This window comes from Haliotis cracherodii, unplaced genomic scaffold, assembly GCF_022045235.1.
Source record: "Haliotis cracherodii isolate W230 unplaced genomic scaffold, xgHalCrac1.p SCAF_19, whole genome shotgun sequence".
Lineage (NCBI taxonomy): Eukaryota > Metazoa > Mollusca > Gastropoda > Lepetellida > Haliotidae > Haliotis > Haliotis cracherodii.
In genome coordinates, this window is record NW_027266274.1 from 9,294,206 (window position 1) to 9,314,059 (window position 19,854).

The window sequence follows — 19,854 nt, forward strand, 5'->3', positions numbered from 1 at the left end:
TCATACTGCGGCATGGTATCTCAGTGGGCTAGCACTATGAAATCAGCATTAGTCCAGACTAGTACAAGCAGCCACACACACATACTCATGCACTTTGCTATGATCTTGCAATAATCTTGAACATAACATTTAATCCCATTTCACCTCATCTCACCTCATTGTACACTCTCCGTGGTTCCAGGGTGAACTTGTTTTTTGGACCCTTTACGTGTCAACCATGCCAGTCCCTCTGTCATGTGTTTTACTGGACTCGCAGTTGGGTAGTTTTACACCCTCATTGTAATAAATTCCTGTACCTACTTCTAACCGTTACAGACCGCCTCCGTGATCTAGTGGTAGAGCGTCCGCCCGGAGAGCGGAAGGTCCGGGGTTCGATCCCTGGTCGCGTCATACAAAAATGGTACTTGTTGTTACCCTGTCTGGTGCTCGGCATTAAGGGGCTAAAACAAGGACTGGTCGGCTCGGAGACAGTACACTGTGTCTGAGTGGGATATTCATGTTAAACTGCGGCATGGTATCTCAGTGAGCTAGCACTATAAATCGGCATCAGTCCAGACTAGTACAAGCAGCCACACAAACACACACACGTTCATGCACGCTGCTATATAAGTGCAATAATTTTGGACCCGACGTTAAACCCCATTTCACCTCACCTCACCTGTAACCGTTACATCAACTGTCCTGTTGCTGCAGCCCACGGAAGTCGTACAGCATGCTCATCCCTGACATCAAGACTAGCATAGAGGATGTGTTGGATAAAGACTCAGCGTCCACGTGAGTTGCTCTTTAATATACAAATAATTACTTTTGACGTGGTCAATATGCGAAAACACCCTGAGATGGTCTGACTGGACAGAGGCCGCAGGCTAAGGTTTGGTCAGACTGTGTTTCGTTACAGTATCTTATCTGCAAACCGTAAAATATTCATACCAGACGCCATCTTGTTTTCAAGCAGACGAGTCAATATTCATCACGTGACAGGTTAATAATCATAATGTGACAAGTCAATATTCAAGGTCAGTGTAGGTCACATGATTTATAAAGACATGAAACATGAAAACATTTAAAATATGAAAAGATTTGGAAAATATCTGTTGGCGGTACACATGCTTTGCAAATCCTGCAATCGACCAAATTCTGCTTGGCAGTTTACGAACCGGATGTCAATTTCGTTACGCTATTTTGATTGGACTTGTAAAAATATATCTCCATAATTCCAGCCCTTTTCGGCGAGGGTGGAAACTTGACTTTTACAGTGAGTTAACTCCCTTGCCTCAGAAAGATGATAACATACATACAATAACATGTCAGACTGATATGATATAGCTGGAGCTTAGGACAACAGACGTCACTGGTAACTTCCCTGTTCAATTTATCAGATAAAACTATATACAGTCGTGCCTCGTTTATACGGACACTTGCGTCATTTCACAATTCGTCCGTATAAACGAATTTCCGTATAACTGAAACCAGCTTCTTACTGGAAGAGTTACTTCGAACGAACTTTAGTTGACAGAGAATGGATACATATATCATAAATGACATACTTTGACTCGTTAAAAGTCATATTTGTTTTTGTTTGACGATTCTATGTCAACATGAAATTCTCGCGATCACGCGATCACGTGCGCGTGAGCCTTGACGGTGACTGGTCAGACTGGTTCCATGTAAAAAAATAATACCCGAGAATAGCGATCAGCTGCTTCGCTTAGGGTTATTATTATTTTAAATATGTTTAGTAAAGGCTGCATATAATTAAGAAAATAATGGAATATATTATTCCTGATAAAAAAAAATAGTTTCAGATACAATTGTTGTCGATCCTTGCATTAAAAATCCTATAAAGTTATATCATTGGGTGTGTCTTTACCGAATCACCGGTCGATTCCAAGAAAACGTGTGTACAGCTGATTGCTGTTTCCGGCTTAGTTTACGAGAAAATACACAAGGTAATCTTAATCCCTAGATATAAAACAATGCCTCGTAATGTTCTCGTAATACGTAATGAAGTTCAACGTAACTCAGTGTCACTGGTTAATTGACTTCTCACGAATCAAAGATATTACCACCAGCGGAAGTGTACTGTCCAGAAAGGTAAGACAATTTTGAGTGCATTTCAGTGTTTTGTGTATGAAAATGACCGTCCGGTTCCGGAAACTGAATTTCCGGATATACGGGTAAATTTATATAGTAATTATTTCGTTTTGAATGAAAATCGTCCGGGAACCGAGGTTTCCGGATATCTGAAGTCCGTATAAGCGGGGCACGACTGTATTGCGTTACTATCTTCTTGCCATGTTGCAGATATGCAGCTGATGAGATGGAGATCCTATGGACGTACCGCAGCTACCTACACGAGCGCCCCGAGCTGTTGCCCCGGATCCTGCAGGCCGCTCACAGCTGGGACTGGGCGTGTCTGGCCGACACCTACGCCCTCCTCCAGTCCTGGCCCCCGGTGCAGGCCATGCAGTCGTTTGAACTGTTGCTGCCTCAGTAAGTTATGCAGAGTTGCTTCCCTTAACCCTGCAAGGATCTGATGATTGTGGGTTGTAATCAACTGCACTACTAGCTGTACATTTTGTCATGTCAGGATCCTCTGTTTTAATCTCCAATTTTGTGCTGATATGATATTTGGTTTTCTAGCACTGTATATGTGTTTATGAGTTTCACAAGATTGGTAGCTTCTACAATCTTCATGAATTTGGGACTTCCTTCCAAGTTGAACTGACACAGCTTGATACAGGTAGAGAATATTGCTGAGTGCGGCATTAAACAACAAACAAACAAGCAGAAAGATCACACCTATTGGAAATTGTTGACAATGCATCATTTTGACTGAATATTGATCTATTCTCTTGATTTTCAGATTCCCTGATCTCCGAGTGAGAGAGTTTTCTGTTGACAGTCTAAGCAGAATACCCACAGACAATCTGATTGACTTCCTTCCACAGCTCATTCAGGTGAAGGATTCAAATTACACTCTTATTCCTCAAAGAATGTTATCCCAGTGGGCATGGTGGGTTAATCCGGGTTAGAATAGTTCCATAGCAACCTGTGCTGGTTGTTGTTGTTGTTGTTGTTTAACGCCACATTCAGCAATATTTCAGCGGTATGACAGTGGTCTGTAAATAATCGAGTCTGGACCAGACAATCCAGTGATTGATATCGATCCATACAATTGGGATACGATGACATGCATCAACCAAGTCAGCGAGCCTGAACACCCGATCCCGTTTATCGCCTCTTTCGACAAGCACGGGTTGCTGAAGACCTATTCTAACCCGGATCTTCACAGGTCTGTGCTGGTTTTAACCAAATGGATAATGTGTTCAGACTTGGTGGCTTGATTGATGGTTTGTCCTCAAACCCCAACGGATGGATCGTTACACACAATATTGATCACTGGATACCTGGTCCAAATTTGATCAATAATAGGCCGCCATCATATGGCTGGAATATTGATGAGTGCAGTGGTAAACAACCAACAACAAACAAACAATCATAGCAGGAGAAATTGGCACTAGTCCTGTAGTCCTTGCCAAACTGACCTATGGTTAAGGCATCATAAGGACTACCGTATTCGACGTAATAAGCACCCAGGGTGCTCTCAAAATTAGAAATAGGAGGCTCTTTTTAGAAGATTATTTTGGTGGAAAAAAAACAGGGTTGAAAGATAAATTTCATGGTTTTTGCTGACAGCCTGAAATGTTTATATACGACAGATATATTTTTCAAGAATTTAATTGCCCATAATTAAGGGTGCATATAACACACGAGTGCGTATTATACACAAACAAAAAAGTCTTGTGAACATTGATCAATTGGAAGGGGTGCTAATTGGGATTGTTCACTAGCCAATATATCAGCAAATATCGCCATGGGCGCTTATTGGAGCGAGGCGCTTACTACGTCGAATATGGTAATAGAAATTTGCCATTTTTAAGGGTGTTGTAAGTTATCATTGTAAGGACTAGTGGATAAATATGTTTGTTTCTACCCCTGATAAAATATTAACAGTATTGTTACCTCTGGGCGGTCTGTAATCTTGTCGTGAGGTGTGTGGAGGGAGGCTCTTGAACATCCTACTAGAAGGAAACAGGGTTAATGGTGTAGGAATCCTGCGTTTTTACCCTTTTGTTACAAAACACTCATACCCATATTAATTTAAATGTTTGTACTCAAATGTCCTATTCTGAAGTTACTTTGACACATACAAGTCACATTTTATAAGTTTGTGTAACCATGGTAACTCATGTTACCTCTACAGATACATGCATGTGACATGTTAAAAGTTTACGTAACCATGGTAACTGATTTACTTCCACACATACATGTGACATGTTATAAGCTTTTATCAAACCTCCATGTCTGAATGACGAGTTCTGATTGGATCTTATTAAAATACTATGTATCCTGCCTTTGAGGGAAATAAATTTCTCAGCAGGCGAATAAATCCCCCATACCCCGCCACAAACAAGACAGGCTCCACATGAGAGGCAGAATAAACTCTTATACCCCACTTCAAAGCAAAAAGCTACACATTTTTTTGAGTCAGTGAAAGTCATGTGACATAGCACAAGTTAACCTCAGCTCAATCGAACAGCTGTTTTCTATCAATTTTTAATTTGTTTTAATTCTTCACAATGTCACATTAAAACATGTCGTTAAGATACATTCATTGTTGAAGTATCACTCGGGGTACATGTGGTTTCATGCTTTTGGCGAGTGTATAAAACTTAATGCAAGTTGCTTAAAACCACATGTACCCCGAATGATACTGCTACTGTGTAACCATGGTAACTGATGTTCCTCTAATGAATATTCACCCTGAAACTTTCATCCACTGTAATGTTCTGTTTTGTTTTGAATTTCAGGCTCTTAAATTTGAGAGCTACCACAATTCATCCCTAGCCCGTCTGCTTCTAGAACAGTCATGCAAGAGCATTCGATTTGCCCATCAGTTCTTCTGGTAAGTGGATGAATGATACCTCGCCTTCTGGCCGATTTTGTTGAGAAACATTTACAAATATCCAACAGAAGTTACAAAACATAACATTGTCTTTGAACAATATATATTTTCTAGTCACAATATGGCTGACTTGACGTTGAATCACTCACTGTTATTGTCACATGTCATATGTCAATGAAGAACAAAGTGTGGTTTATTTCACGATAAAACATTGTTCTATCATGACCTCATTTCGGGAGATTCAAATATGCACTCGGTACTTGATGAATATTGGAAGAAGTTGTTTTTGAAAGGGAGAGAGTTTCTAGTGAGTTGTCCCTTAGATAAACGTTATGGCCGAACAATTGCATCCAAAAGTGGGAGAGATATGACAATCTGTATTAGGCGAAAAGGTACAGATAATTGTCAGGGAACGGGAACGTCCAAACTTAACCTTGTTTTTAAAAAAATGGACTTGTCCGACATTACCAAGGTTGGATTCTATTCAGGGAGTAATCATTATTTCAATACGGATAAATATTTTTAAAACATGTATGTATTACTATCCTTAAGGAACATGTACATAATGTTGACATCTAATATAAGAAATAAACGACGCTTGGTCGTTGTTTATCGTACAATAAAACACTGCAGGGAGAATACACCATGAGGGGCGCAGGTTTATTCTCCCTGCAGTGTTTTATTGTACAATAAAAAAGGACCATGAGTCTTTAATTTCTAAAATAATGTGGTGAGATAACGTGGATGCAAGCTCCCCATGTCCCCCTCCTTCCTCCAGGCTGCTGAAGGGGGCTGCTGCTCTCGACCCGATGTTCAAGCGTCGTTATGAGCTGATGTTCGTGGCTCTGGCCAGTGTGGCTGGCGACGCCCTCTACCGGGAGTTCAAGAAACAGGAGGATCTCGTCCGGACTTTATCAGCAACAGCAGAGAAGGTGCAGACGGCCAAAGACAAAGATGTGAGTGGGGATTTTTCAAAAACCATACTCACTCACTCACTCACTCACTCATTGAACTATGATTGTTTATCGAAACTCTAGTCGTCTGTTCAGCTGTGAACCATCTTCCCTAGGCAAGGGAGTTAGCTAAAAGTCCAGTTTCCACCCTTGCTGAACTAGGCAGGAAGTATGGAGTAATATTTTGGCTGGAGTAACGAGTCTATGCATAGTCCAATCAAAATTGCGTAACGAAATCAACATCAAGTTTGTAAACTGCCGTGCAGATATCGGTCGGTTGCAGGATTTGCAAAACATATGTACCGCCAACTCGGCGTCAACAAATAATTTCAAAATCTTTTCATATTTTTAATCAGGGTGAAAGGTGGAATCCTGTTGGTCAATAGGAGGGTCATAGAAGGAACATAACTCGTAACAGCTACTGGTGGCACTATGATTGAGCCTAGAGGTTTCAGCCTAGTTTGGCAAGGTTGGAAACTGGACTTTTACAGTCAGTTAAGTCCCTTGCCTAGGGAAGATGCTCTGAACGGGACAGGACTGCACTGGGCGGTGGTGCAAGGCACACTGCACTCAGCACATAGTGTACTGCACACAGCTTACGGCACTACTACCCATGATGCATCGTGTTTCTCCCTCATTTATACCCACATTTTATTCTTTTTCAGGCGACATTGAAACGCGAACTTCAGACAGTGTACGACTTGTTTGAAGACAAAGGGAGACTACTCTTGCCTTACAACCCCAGTTTAGAAGTGTGTGGCATTGACATCAAGGTGAGCGCAAAAGATTGTGAAACCCGTAAATACTGTAAATAAAGCCCATCCATGTTTAAAAAAATAAATTTAAAAAAGCGAGAGGACAAATTGGTTCAATGGTTGTTTGGCAGACTATCTCAGTATCTGTCAACTTCTTCTGAGCTAATCGTCTGATTTATCTTATCACTATCTTATCTTATTATTATTTCTATGGCTTACAAGGCCAATTTCCTATATGGCCGACATATTGCAGATGCAATGTTAAATTTTAACGGAGTCACTCACTACAAGCCCAGTTTAAAATAACTAGTCTTTCTCAATTTTCAAATGTGTCCAACTTCTGTTCCAGTCCTGTTCCTACTTCACTTCCAATGCGTTCCCGCTCAAACTGGTGTTCAAGAACTCCAACACCAAGTCAGACCCTGTCTATGTTATGTTCAAGGTAAGACAGTCTAACTGTGTCTCTGCTATTTTCTATTAGCTCAGCTGGTCCATACCACAACGCAATCTTAGTGCTACGACTGCCGTAACTCTATTTGAAGTATGGGAGTTACGATCCTCTTAGCGCTAAGATAGCTTTGTGGAATGGCCCCTGGGCACTAGGATCTGTTTGCACTGCAGGAACAGATCTGCTCTCTATGAGTTTGAATCCCTAATTCACCCTGAAATTATCATTGGTTTGTCTGCACCATACCGAAGCTTGTGGGTTTTACCAAAGTGGTAATACCTGCATAGTTGGGAAATTCTTCCCACATGAAGCTGACACTGTGTGAATGGGATCCAGATTATATGTCCATTTTGCAAGCACCATGCCGATAAACTGTTTGATAGGCATTACTTAGAAGTTGGTGGATGACAAAGTAGACACAATTTCTGGATAACAACCTATTCACTGTAAGGGCGACGTTTCGGTATAGATCCCTATACTGTTGTCAGGCAAGGTTGACACCATACCGATGTTGGTGGGTTTCACCAAAGTTTTAAACATCAACGACTATCACGTGGGTCTCTCCCCCCACATTACGCTGATGCCGTGATTTCACTTGAATACTGTCCATTCTACAATCAAACATTTGTTTTAACAATAAAGATAATATTTGAAACCTCATGCTGAATGTTTTGGTTTCAAATTTAGTTAAACACTGTTGAATCTACAGGTAACAGCTGTACATTGAAAACCCAGTATGTTTATCTCAGTAACTAAACCCAACACACTCACATTCATTTGTTTGTAAGAAATGTGCCACCTTCACGGTCTAGTGGACAGAGTGTCTGCCCAGAGAGCAGACAGTCAGTGGTTCGATCCCCAGCCTCCCCACACCACAAGACGTTAAAAGATGGTACTTGTTGTCCTGTCTGGCACACAGTATTAAGGGGAGGACAGTTGTTTCTTTGTTTGTTGTTTAAGGCTGCACTCAGCAATAATCCAGCTATATGACAACAGTCTGTAAATAATTGGGTCTCAAGTGAGTGAGTGAGGTTTTACGCCACTTTTAGCAATATTCCAGCAATATCACGGCGGGGGACACCAGAAATGGGCTTCACACATTGTACCCATGTCGGGAATCGAACCCCGGTCTTCGGTGTGACGAGCGAACGCTTTAACCACTAGGCTACCCGACCGCCCCAATTGGGTCTCGAACAGACAATATCCAGTGATTGATATCATGGGAATTGATCTACTCAATTGGGAAATGATGACATGCATCCACCAAGTCAGCGAGCCTGACCACCCGATCCCGTTACTCGCCTCTTACGACAAGCATGGGTTGCTGAAGAGCTATTCTAACCCGGATCTTCAAGGGAGGACTCGTTGGCTCGGAGTCAGTATACTGTTAAACTGTGGCAAGGTATCTCAGTGGCCAGCATTAGTCCAGACTAATGAGCAGACATACACACACAGAGACACAGTCGCACACGCTCAGATGTTTACATGCACACACACACTAACACACAGAGGAACACACACAAGCACACATGCATGTACATGGAAATAATAAGTACCGTATTTTCTTGAGTATAGTGCGCACCCATGTATAATGCTCACCCCACCTCTAGCGGATTCAATAATTTGGGGAAAAATAAAATCGAAAACCAAGTGCAGAAAAAAAATTACACCATACCCCTTTAGCGAAGTCCGGCAAACGAATGGGTGATGAGAAACTTGGTTAGTACAAATTCAAAATTTGAGATAAAAAATCACCAGACAATAATCTGGACCCAATTTCACCTCACCTGTAACAAATCGTTGTTTGTTCCTCTACTTGTGCCAGGTGGGAGACGACCTTCGGCAGGACATGCTGACCTTGCAGATGATTCAGATCATGGACAGACTCTGGCTCAAAGATGGCCTTGACCTTCGCATGATCACCTTCTCCTGTCTGGCGACAGGGCCAAAGAAAGGTACATAAACGAAGTCACACATAATTGTAGACAGCTGAATGTTGTTATCCTGGACTGTCCAGTATATCTTTTGGATGTAAAAAATTTCTCATCATTTAATTGTAGTTGGAGAATTAGGTCCAGGAAGAAGGAATTCCAGATTAGCAGGTGTCACTATTCACTTCAGAAAAAAAGGAAACTTCATTGATATTTGTTTCACTTTACTTTGGCTCCTAATTGGAAATGGAGGCCTTCTCACAATTTGATCCTCTGCCTTTAGAATGTAGGGTAATTGGGGTGAAGGCCACGATGTATGACATGTTTGTGTGGTGCAGGGATCATCGAGCTGGTGACGGAGGCAGAGACACTACGCAAGATTCAGGTGTCGTACGGTGTGACTGGGTCTTTCAAAGAGCGACCAATCAAAGAGTGGCTTCAGAAACACAACCCCACAGAGCTGGAGTATCAGAAGGTAAAAGGCAGACACACACATAGACAGACACAGACACACACAAACACACACACTCACTCACTCACTCACACACACACGGACAGGCACTCTCTGACAAAAACACAACCCCATAGAGCAGGAGTATCAGAAAGTAAAGGGCAGATACACACACAGACAAACACACACACACACACTCACACTCACTCACACAGATACAGACAGACAGACAGACAGACACACTCACACTCACACAGATACAGACAGACACACTCACACTCACTCACACAGATACAGACAGACACACACTCACACTCACACAGATACAGACAGACACACACACACATACAAACACACACACACTCACTCACACAGACAGACAAACACACAGACACTCACTCACACAGATACAGACAGACACTCACACTCACTCATACAGACACACACACACACACACACATAGATACTCACACGGACAGACATACACACACAGATACACGGACAGACAGACACACACACACTCACACGGACAGACACAGACAGACACACACTCACACACACTCACACAGACAGACACACACAGAGATACTCACACAGACAGACACACACACAGATACTCACACGGACAGACAGACAGACACACACACAGACACACACACACACACACACACACACACACACACACACACACACACACACACACACACACACACACGGACAGACACAGACAGACACACACCCAGAAACACTACCACACAGAACTGAAGTATCAGATTATAAAGGGCGGACACAGACAGACAGAAAGACGGACATTATCGGACATATTATGACCGGTGAAACTTGAGTAAACACAGGGAAAGTGGAGACAGACGACTGAAATAAGATATGCCTGAGAGACAAATCGATAAGATAACCACAGCATTTATGGCAGACTACAGAAAAGAAATTTAGAGTTGTTCCCCCTAGATCTCTTCATTCAGAAAATATCGTAAAGTTCCAGAGATTGGCATTAATTCGAAATACGAAACTGCGGTTGGCATGTTGCAAATGTAATGCCAACAATCCGGTATTTCAAGCTGAGAACATAAGAGACGTACTTTACATGTGAGCAGGGTACGTGAAAATAATAGAATGGGTCTCAGCCAATCAGAATCCAACAGTGTTAGGTAATTTATGTGTTTGGGTGATTAGCTGATGCTGACCGAGAGACTGCTATCCTGACGTTCATCATCAGTCCCCTCCTGTAAGATCCAACAGACTGTGATATTCTGGATGTGTTTGTTGTACCCTAGGCTGTGGACAACTTCTCGTGTTCCTGTGCGGGTTATTGTGTGGCGACATACGTCCTCGGCATCGGCGACCGCCACAACGACAACATCATGCTGAAACAGTCAGGGCACATGTTCCATATAGACTTCAGCAAGTTTCTAGGAGACTCCCAGATGTTTGGTAGCTTTAAGAGGTGAGAAAAAGATATTTTTAATAATAATGTGCACATTTATAATGCACCATATCCACACCCTAAAGCATGCTCAAAGTGCTACGTTATAACCCTGGTCAATGGATCAGGGTGTGCTTCAATTGTATTCTCAGCTCCCTGGGGAGGATACTACCCAAGCTGCCTGTGAGGCGCTAGAAGGTTAACAACCCCATTCCCATCTCATCCTACCGGGTACCCATTCACAGCTGGGTGAACAGAGGCATTTTAGCTGAGCATGTTTCCGTATTATATGATAACTACATATCATGACAACACCATTCAACTCTTTTAAGAAACTGTCCACATGTCATTGAAAGAGAATTTCTGTGGATTTTTTTTCGAAATGTGCCTCTGTTCACCCAGCAGAGAATGGGGCGGTCAGGTAGCCTAGTGGTTAAAGCGTCCGCTCGTCATGCCCAAGACCGGGGTTCGATTCCCGACATGGGTACAATGTGTGAAGCCCATTTCTGGTGTCCCCCGCCGTGATATTGCTGGAATATTGCTAAAAGAGGCATAAAACCCCACTCACTTACTCACCCAGCAGTGAATGGGTAGCCATTAATATGAGATGGCAATGTGGTTGTTAACCTTCCAGTGTTTAATAATTAGCTTGGGTAGTATCCTTGGGTATCATACTGAGAATGATTCTTGAGTGCACATTGATTCAGTGACCAAGGTGATCATACCACTTTCAGCATGCCTCTGAGTGGTTTGGAAGTATGCACAATATAAATAGCCTGTTATATTATTATTATTATTCAGCTTTTGTCAAGGTATTTATAAAAAAAAATTACTTTCATATATTCTAAGATCATTTTGTCGTTGCAGGTTAAGATTTGCTAGGAATATTTTTGTGATAAATGTCAGTTTATGTATTTACACAAATATTTTTCTGGCAGAGACCGAGTTCCATTTGTGTTGACGTCAGACATGGCATTTGTGATTAATGACGGTGGGCGGAGACGTGACCGCTTCCAGAGATTTGTGGACCTGTGTTGTAAGGCCTTCAACATTCTCCGGAAACATGCAGACCTCTTCCACAGTCTCTTTGTCATGGTCAGTGCACGTGATGATATCAAGAACAGTTCAGTTTTCGTTGACCTAAAAAACAGATTTTTCTTTTACTAATGCCATACCTCTCTGTGTGAAGCTGACAAAGCCTCGATAGGAGGTTTCGTCAGGTGAACGATCTAGCCAATCACTGTCAAGGCTTCTTAATTCTTGCTAAGAGTGAGCGAAGCATTCTGAGCTGCATATTTAATTTCTGTATCTCATAGAAGGGCAGTTCCAAATTGAAATAATAAAGGCTGCACAATAATACTGTTGTGGATATTTTATACAACCTATTGTATAGTCAAAGGAATATTTGTGGTCTTTTCTGTTTTTATTTTGGTGAGATCTAAATTTCTAAATCGAATTGGAAAAGAAATAAAAGCCAAATCAGTTTATATATCTGACATTTGATTGGCTCAAGAACCCAGTCAGTCTTCATTTTGTGTAGAACAAGCCTCCCTAACAAGGTTTATGTCAAATAAAAAAAATGAAAATCTCTGCGTTCCAAAAATCTTTTTGGTGGAAAAAAGAGAGTTGAAAGATAAATTTTGTGGTTTATGCTGACACACTGAAATGTTTATATGCGACAGATGCATTTTTCCAGAATTTAATTGCCCATAATTATGAATGCATATAACACACGAGTGTGTATTATACGCAAATAAATAAGTCTTGTGTACATTGTTCAATAGGAAGGAGTGCTAATTGGCATTGTTCACTAGCCAATATATTAGCAATTATCGCCGTGGGCGCTTATTAGAGCGGGGCGCTTATTACGTCCAATACGGTAATTGTTATGAATATATAACCTCTGTTACATCAGTGCCAGAAATCCTGTATTTCGGCTTCTGATGACCAGGATCATTGATCCCTGAAAACACACAATGCCTCCATTTTAAGAAAAATGAATCCTCAGAACTGTATTTCTGATTCCGGGGCCATTGTTCCCATAATGCTTCACTTGAACTGTATGCCTGAAATGATTTCCATCAAATTGCAGCTCTTGAAACTGATTTTATTTTTGGATTCACCCTTTATGAGTATCCTGGCTGATTGTGTAGCTAGCACCTCGCTAGCTGAATTACTGCTGGCTGTGGAAGTATGCAACTTTCACAGACATTGCTTCAGTGGGCAAATACCTCGTAATTGTCTTGCAGCTACCAAAGTGTACTAAGAATTGTTATTTTTCATCTCAATCTCATTAAGATCAGATCTTAGTTCTCGCTACCGCTAAACAAACATATGAGGACATCCCATTACAGGTCACATCAGAATGACCTTTCATCCAACCAATCAGATCGTCGCTTACCAGATCATGAAAGTGACAGTCGGAATGTGTTTTCTAATCATACAACCACGAAATATTTAACACGGGATATTCCCAATGACAGTTACGGGGTTTTATGATTATATCCATACAATCTAGGCCATCTAGAAGCCATTCCAGCATGTTCTTATCAGTTTTAATTTTGTTAATCGAGAATACGTCAAAATATGTTTCAAAGCATAGTCGCCAGTTTGAAACTAGTGTCGTAAAGCTCGAGAAAGCTGCCTTCTGATTGGCTAATGTCGATTTCTTGTCAGTCATTTCATTGGTTGGTCAAAATTCGCGAAAGGTCGTTCTGACGTGACCCATAATGGGATATCCTCAGATCTTTGTTTAGCGGTAGCGAAAACTAAGATCTGATTTTAATGAGATTGTTTTCATCTGTTTCTCTAAATGTTTTTGTTTTTCCCCAGATGGCGCGGTCAGGCATACCGGGCGTGTCTGAGAGGGCGGCAGCGTATGTGAGACAGACACTGCTTCCCGGACAATCTGACGCTCAGGCTGCTGCTTTGTTTACAAGGTGAGTCCCAGGACACATGGTGTCCTCGCTCTGTGGGGAGGACCTCAGTCCATGCTTACGTTATCAAACTCAACTCAAATTTTACGAATGTGGCATAAGCCCATTAGCCACTGTAATAAAGGGGCGGTCGGGTAGCCTAGTGGTTAAAGCGTTCGCTCGTCACGCTGAACGTCACGTCGCTTCGATTCCCCACATGGGTACAATGTGTGAAGCCCATTTCTGGTGTCCCCCGCCGTGATATTGCTGAAATATTGCTAAAAGCGGCATAAAACCATACTTACTCTCACTCACTGTAATAAACTCAGTATGGTACCAAATTACTCCTTGACTTATAATTTATTCTTTTTCTGAAATTCCATTTTGTTTTTTTATTTCACCTGCTGACCAATAATTTGAGAAAAATTATTTAATGTATATTTTTATAATTCCTATTGTCTGAAACTGTCATGTTTGTGTGTGTGCATGTGTTTAGGTTTTTATGCCATCATTAATTGAGTATTAAGGAAAAATGAGTGAGTGAGTTTTGTTTAACACTGCTAAGAATAGGATATGAGTTATGTCACGGTATGTCAGTTGAATGTGGGAGGAAAGCCCGAAGTGATGCAGGTCTCACTTCGGTGAAACCCATGAGCATGAGTAAGGTGCTGACAAACCCAGAAACATAATCGGAGCCAACCAATGATCCTAGGTTTTTGGCATGCCCAAGGGACACAACTCTGTACAGCAAATTGTGCCTCAGACGACCCATTAGGAGAAGGGACAAGTTTGTCCTCCCACCATCCTGGGCCCCGTTCCTCAAAGTGATCTTGGCGCTACAACTGTCATTAGTGTGTTGTGTCTGTGTTAAAGTATTGGAGGATGCCAAGTGTGTTTTGTGGAACAGGGCCCTGAAGGTGAAGGTGATGACAGAGGAGGATGCTGGCCACCTCAGTCCCCACTCATCTCCTGTTGCAGGGGCAGTGGGGTAGCCCAGTGGTTAAAGCGTTCACTCTTCCTGCTGAATATTATGGTTCGATTCCACTCACTCACTCACTCACTCACTCACTCACTCACTCACTCACTCATGCACTCACTCACTCACCCGTGGCATGTTGCAGGATGATTGAAGACAGTCTCAAGTCCGTGTTCACGCAGTTCAACTTCTTCATCCACAACCTCGCTCAGCTCAAGTTCTCGTCTCACCAGGAGGGGGCGCTGCTGTCCTTTGTGCCCAAGACTTACAGGTAAGCATGGCTGAAATCTGTACAGCACATTCACCCTGCCTAACAGTCCACTTATTCGTCGGTAGATGACCAGATGGTGGAAACACGAATACGTTCCTACACCCGGAACACAGGAGTCAAAACGTGTGGTGTCACCCTGGGCAAGTGCCTCTGTTCACCCAGCAGGGAATGGGTACCCGATATGCAAGGTGTATGTAAAAACCTTCTCATTCCCGCAGGCAGCATGGGTTGAATACTCCCCAGGGAGTTGAGAAAGATAACTTGAATGCATATGGATCCACTTATTGGGGAACAAATATGAATCAGAGATGTCTGAATATTGTTGTTGTTGTTGTTGTTGTTGTTGTTGTTTACAGATTAAAATTAAAAATGCGACAAAGAGGGTTTGTGTGATCCTGGCACAGTCGGGCATTATTGTTGTTGTTGTTGCTGCTGCTGCTGCTGCTGCTGTTGTTGTTGTTGTTGTTGTTGTTGTTATTATTATTTACAGATTAAAATTAAAAATGCAGCAAAGAGGGTTTGAGTGATCCTGGCACAGTCGGGCATTGTTGTTGTTGTTGTTAATAACAACAACAATAATAATAATAATAATAATACTCTATTGCAAAGTATGTTATGCTAATATATAATATAATAATAATCACCACATTGTATACCCCAGTGTATCTGTCCTGTACACAATACAGGGAGTTGTTTTCTGATGTATTCACAATGTCCATGTCCTCCTCAGTATGCAGACTGACGGGAAAATATTGCGTGTCCAGCTGGTGTCCTTTGACAAACGATACACTCCAGAGAAGCATTATGTAAGTGTAAACGTGTATGGCCCCAGTGTTGAGTCAGCAGATCCTTAAACTGCTTAAAGCTACCTGGTGTTTACAGATATTTACAAGTATTTATAGATTTACAGGTATTTATAAGTATGTACTTACTTACCAGTATTTACAACTATTTACAGATATTTACAAGTAGTTACATATTTACTAGTATTTACAAGTGTTTAGTATTTATATATTTTATGCTAGTATTTACAGATTTTTAAAAATATCCTGGTTTTTATATATTTACAGATATTTACAAGTATTTACATATAGTAGTATTTACAAGTATGTACATATAGTAGTATTTACAAGTATTTATATATTTACAGATATTTACAAGTATTTACATATAGTAGTATTTACAAGTATTAACATATAGTAGTATTTACAAGTATGTACATATAGTAGTATTTACAAGTATTTATATATTTACAGATATTTACAAGTATTGACATACAGTACTATTTAGAAGTAGTTGTATGTTTGCTAGTACTAAGAGTATCAATGTTCTCCGCCAGATCTACAAGCTGCTGGTGGAGCGGCAAGCCGAGCGAGTCCACACACACATCTACCGGCTGTTCCAGGAGTTCGTGGAGTTCCGGGACAAACTCGCATCCATCTTCTCGCTGGTCACATGGCCCAACTTCTCTACAAGGTAAACTCTAGTGTCAGATAATCCACACTGGAGTCATGTAATGATGGCAAATGTATGCCTTGGTTGCAGGAGTTGTACTGAGTATTCCCGATTGGAGGCCACAATGCCATGTATTGGATCAGTGAAAATGTGTCACAGTATTTTATTCAATTGTTTGTTTTAATTTCAAAATTTGTTTCATCATGCTTGTTGTTTGTTGGTTTGTTGTTGAACGCCGCACTCAGCAATATTCCAGCTATATGACAGCAGTCTGTAAATAATCAAGTCTGGACCAGACAATCCAGTGATTGACATCATGAGCATCAATCCACGCAGTTGGGATACTATGACATGAGTCAACCAAGTCAGCGACCCTGACCACCCGATCCCGTTAGTCGCCTCTTACAACAAGCATAGTCGCCTTTTACGGCAAGCATTGGTTGCTGAAGATCTATTCTATCCCGGATCTTCACGGGTCTGCTGTTCCTTATATTATAGACTGGCTGGCATATATAAATGTATCACATTTTAAAAATTTGATTGTATGTTGTTGACATTTGTTTCATGTGTGTTGATCAGTAAACAAAACATTTATGCAATATTACTTGGTGTCTTTAGGATGGTTCTGGGACGAAGCAACATCCGAACAGTTGCAGAAAGTCGGGGTGTAGAGATACGTCAGTTTCTGGAGGCTTTGTGGCAAAAAGCACCAGAAATTTCTGAGGTAAGAACTCTCTCAAAACTGCTCAATTTAACTTTTACCACAAAGCAATGGAGTAAATAATCACACTGACATTCTCATATCTCATCCCCACGATCCTGATAATGTTTCTATGTTTGTCAGCACCATACCCATGCTCATGCGTTTCAGCAAAGTGGTTAATCTCTGATCAAATATTGTTAAAATCAATCTTCAGTCAACTCTCTAGACTAACATTTGTCTCCAAAAATGTATATTTTTGATAGAAGAAAGCAACTTCATTTAGATTTCTGAACTCCAATGAGATGGGAGTTTCTGAACCTGTGTAAGATATAGACTTGCTTCATATAGAACTATAGCATTATAGTAAGGCTGGGCAGAAGGGGAAAGAATAAGGTTTAGAGACTGTAGACAGACAACCAACTCTCTCACTGTGTTTGTTTCAGTGTGACCTAGTCTACACATTCTTCCACACCTTGTTACGAGACGAGCAGGAAAACAGTAGCACCAACAACCTTAGCTCCAGGACTAGAGGTGGGTGTGTTCATCTAGTCTGTAGTGCTGTGTCAAGAGGTGGGTGTGTTCATCTAGTCTGTAGTGCTGTGTCAAGAGGCGGGTGTGTTCATCTAGTCTGTAGTGCTGTGTCAAGATGTGGGTGTGTTCATCTAGTCTGTAGTGCTGTGTCAAGAGGTGGGTGTGTTCATCTAGTCTGTAGTGCTGTGTCAAGAGTTGGGTGTGTTCATCTAGTCTGTAGTGCTGTGTCCAGAGGTGGATGTGGTCATCTAGTCTGTAGTGCTGTGTCAAGAGGTGGGTGTGTTCATCTAGTCTGTAGTGCTGTGTCAAGAGGTGGGTGTGTTCATCTAGTCTGTAGTGCTGTGTCAAGAGGTGGATGTGTTCATCTAGTCTGTAGTGCTGTGTCAAGAGGTGGGTGTGTTCATCTAGTCTGTAGTGCTGTGTCAAGAGGTGGGTGTGTTCATCTAGTCTGTAGTGCTGTGTCAAGATGTGGGTGTGTTCATGTACTCCCTAGTGCTGTGTCAAGAGGTGGGCGTGTTCATCTAGTCTGCATTGCTGTGTCAAGAGGTTCTTGTGGTGTACAAAGTATTTGTGGTGTCATTATGGGATTAAAGCTGTCTAAGGTTTATTGTCCATTTTTAGTGGAGTTTCATTTGTCCAAACACTGTACATCTATCATCCATTGTGTATCTATTGTAACAAATCACTTATGGGTGATGACAACTGATGACCTTGCGTGTTTAGGACCAGTCATGCAGTCAGCAGGGAACTCTACTGGTGTCTGTGGGGAGGTCCAGCTGTCCCTGCAGTACAAGAAAGACTCTCTCCAAGTGCTTGTCATGCACGCCAAGGATCTGGTGAGTTGATCAGCTGTAATAGCCGTCATGCATGCCAAAGATCTGGTGAGTTGGATCAGCTGTAATAGCTGTCATGCATGCCAAGGATCTGGTTAGTTGGTGCATGTCAAGGATCTGGTGAGTTGAATCAGTTGTAATAGCAGTCATGCATGTCAAGGATCTGGTGAGTTGGATCAGCTGCAATAGCTGTCATGCATGCCAAGGATCTGGTGAGTTGGATCAGCTGTAATAGCAGTCATGCATGTCAAGGATCTGGTGAGTTGGATCAGCTGTAATAGCCGTCATGCATGTCAAGGATCTGGTGAGTTGGCTCAGCTGCAATAGCTGTCATGCATGCCAAGGATCTGGTGAGTTGGTGCATATCAAGGATCTGGTGAGTTGGTGCATGTCAAGGATCTGGTGAGTTGGATCAGCTGTAATAGCCGTCATGCATGCCAAGGATCTGGTGAGTTGGATCAGCTGTAATAGCCGTCATGCATGTCAAGGATCTGGTTAGTTGGATCAGCTGCAATAGCTGTCATGCATGTCAAGGATCTGGTGAGTTGGTGTATGTCAAGGATCTGGTAAGTTGATCAGCTGTAATAGCTGTCATGCATGCCAAGGATCTGGTGAGTTGGTGCATGTCAAGGATCTGGTGAGTTGGATCAGCTGTAATAGCTGTCATGCATGCCAAGGATCTGGTAAGTTGGTGCATGTCAAGGATCTGGTGAGTTGGATCAGCTGTAACAGCCGTAATGACAAGTGTCATTGTAACAAGATAGCCAATAAAGTTACTTGTTATGCACCTTCCTTTCTAGATGTGTTGATTGTATTTAAACCTGACCATGCTCTCGTTCCCCCAGTCGCCCGGGCCTGACTTCCCCAGCCCTTACGTGAAGACGTACCTCCTGCCGGACCCCGAGAAGCAGACCAAGCAGAAGACGAAAGTGATGAAGAACAGTGCACATCCGACATATAACGAAGTGGTTAGTTTCACGCTTTCCGCCATTCACTGTTTCAGCCATCTCCAGTTTCGCCATTCACTGTTTCGGCCATCTCCGGTTTCCGGCATTCACTGTTTGGGCCATCTCCGGTTTCGCCATTCACTGTTTCGGCCATCTCCGGTTTCCGGCATTCACTGTTTCGGCCATCTCCGGTTTCGCCATTCACTGTTTCGGCCATCTCCGGTTTCGCCATTCACTGTTTCGGCCATCTCCGGTTTCCGCCATTCACTGTTTCG

At 42.1% G+C, this 19,854-nt stretch overlaps 1 protein-coding gene across 1 annotated transcript in view; it reads left to right on the forward strand.

Annotated features, from left to right (window-relative positions):
- LOC139466734 (phosphatidylinositol 4-phosphate 3-kinase C2 domain-containing subunit alpha-like) overlaps positions 1-19,854 on the forward strand; it is a 68,964-nt gene that overhangs the window by 41,024 nt on the left and 8,086 nt on the right. The window contains exons 16-34 of the mRNA XM_071248392.1: positions 694-774; positions 2,305-2,493; positions 2,867-2,960; positions 4,875-4,969; positions 5,748-5,925; positions 6,588-6,695; positions 7,027-7,119; positions 8,951-9,080; positions 9,395-9,531; positions 10,800-10,969; positions 11,887-12,043; positions 13,781-13,887; positions 14,985-15,110; positions 15,841-15,916; positions 16,450-16,586; positions 17,184-17,289; positions 17,712-17,799; positions 18,523-18,635; positions 19,478-19,600. Coding sequence (XP_071104493.1) covers positions 694-774; positions 2,305-2,493; positions 2,867-2,960; positions 4,875-4,969; positions 5,748-5,925; positions 6,588-6,695; positions 7,027-7,119; positions 8,951-9,080; positions 9,395-9,531; positions 10,800-10,969; positions 11,887-12,043; positions 13,781-13,887; positions 14,985-15,110; positions 15,841-15,916; positions 16,450-16,586; positions 17,184-17,289; positions 17,712-17,799; positions 18,523-18,635; positions 19,478-19,600 — 2,308 coding nt within the window. The remainder of the gene's footprint in view (positions 1-693; positions 775-2,304; positions 2,494-2,866; positions 2,961-4,874; positions 4,970-5,747; positions 5,926-6,587; positions 6,696-7,026; positions 7,120-8,950; positions 9,081-9,394; positions 9,532-10,799; positions 10,970-11,886; positions 12,044-13,780; positions 13,888-14,984; positions 15,111-15,840; positions 15,917-16,449; positions 16,587-17,183; positions 17,290-17,711; positions 17,800-18,522; positions 18,636-19,477; positions 19,601-19,854) is intronic.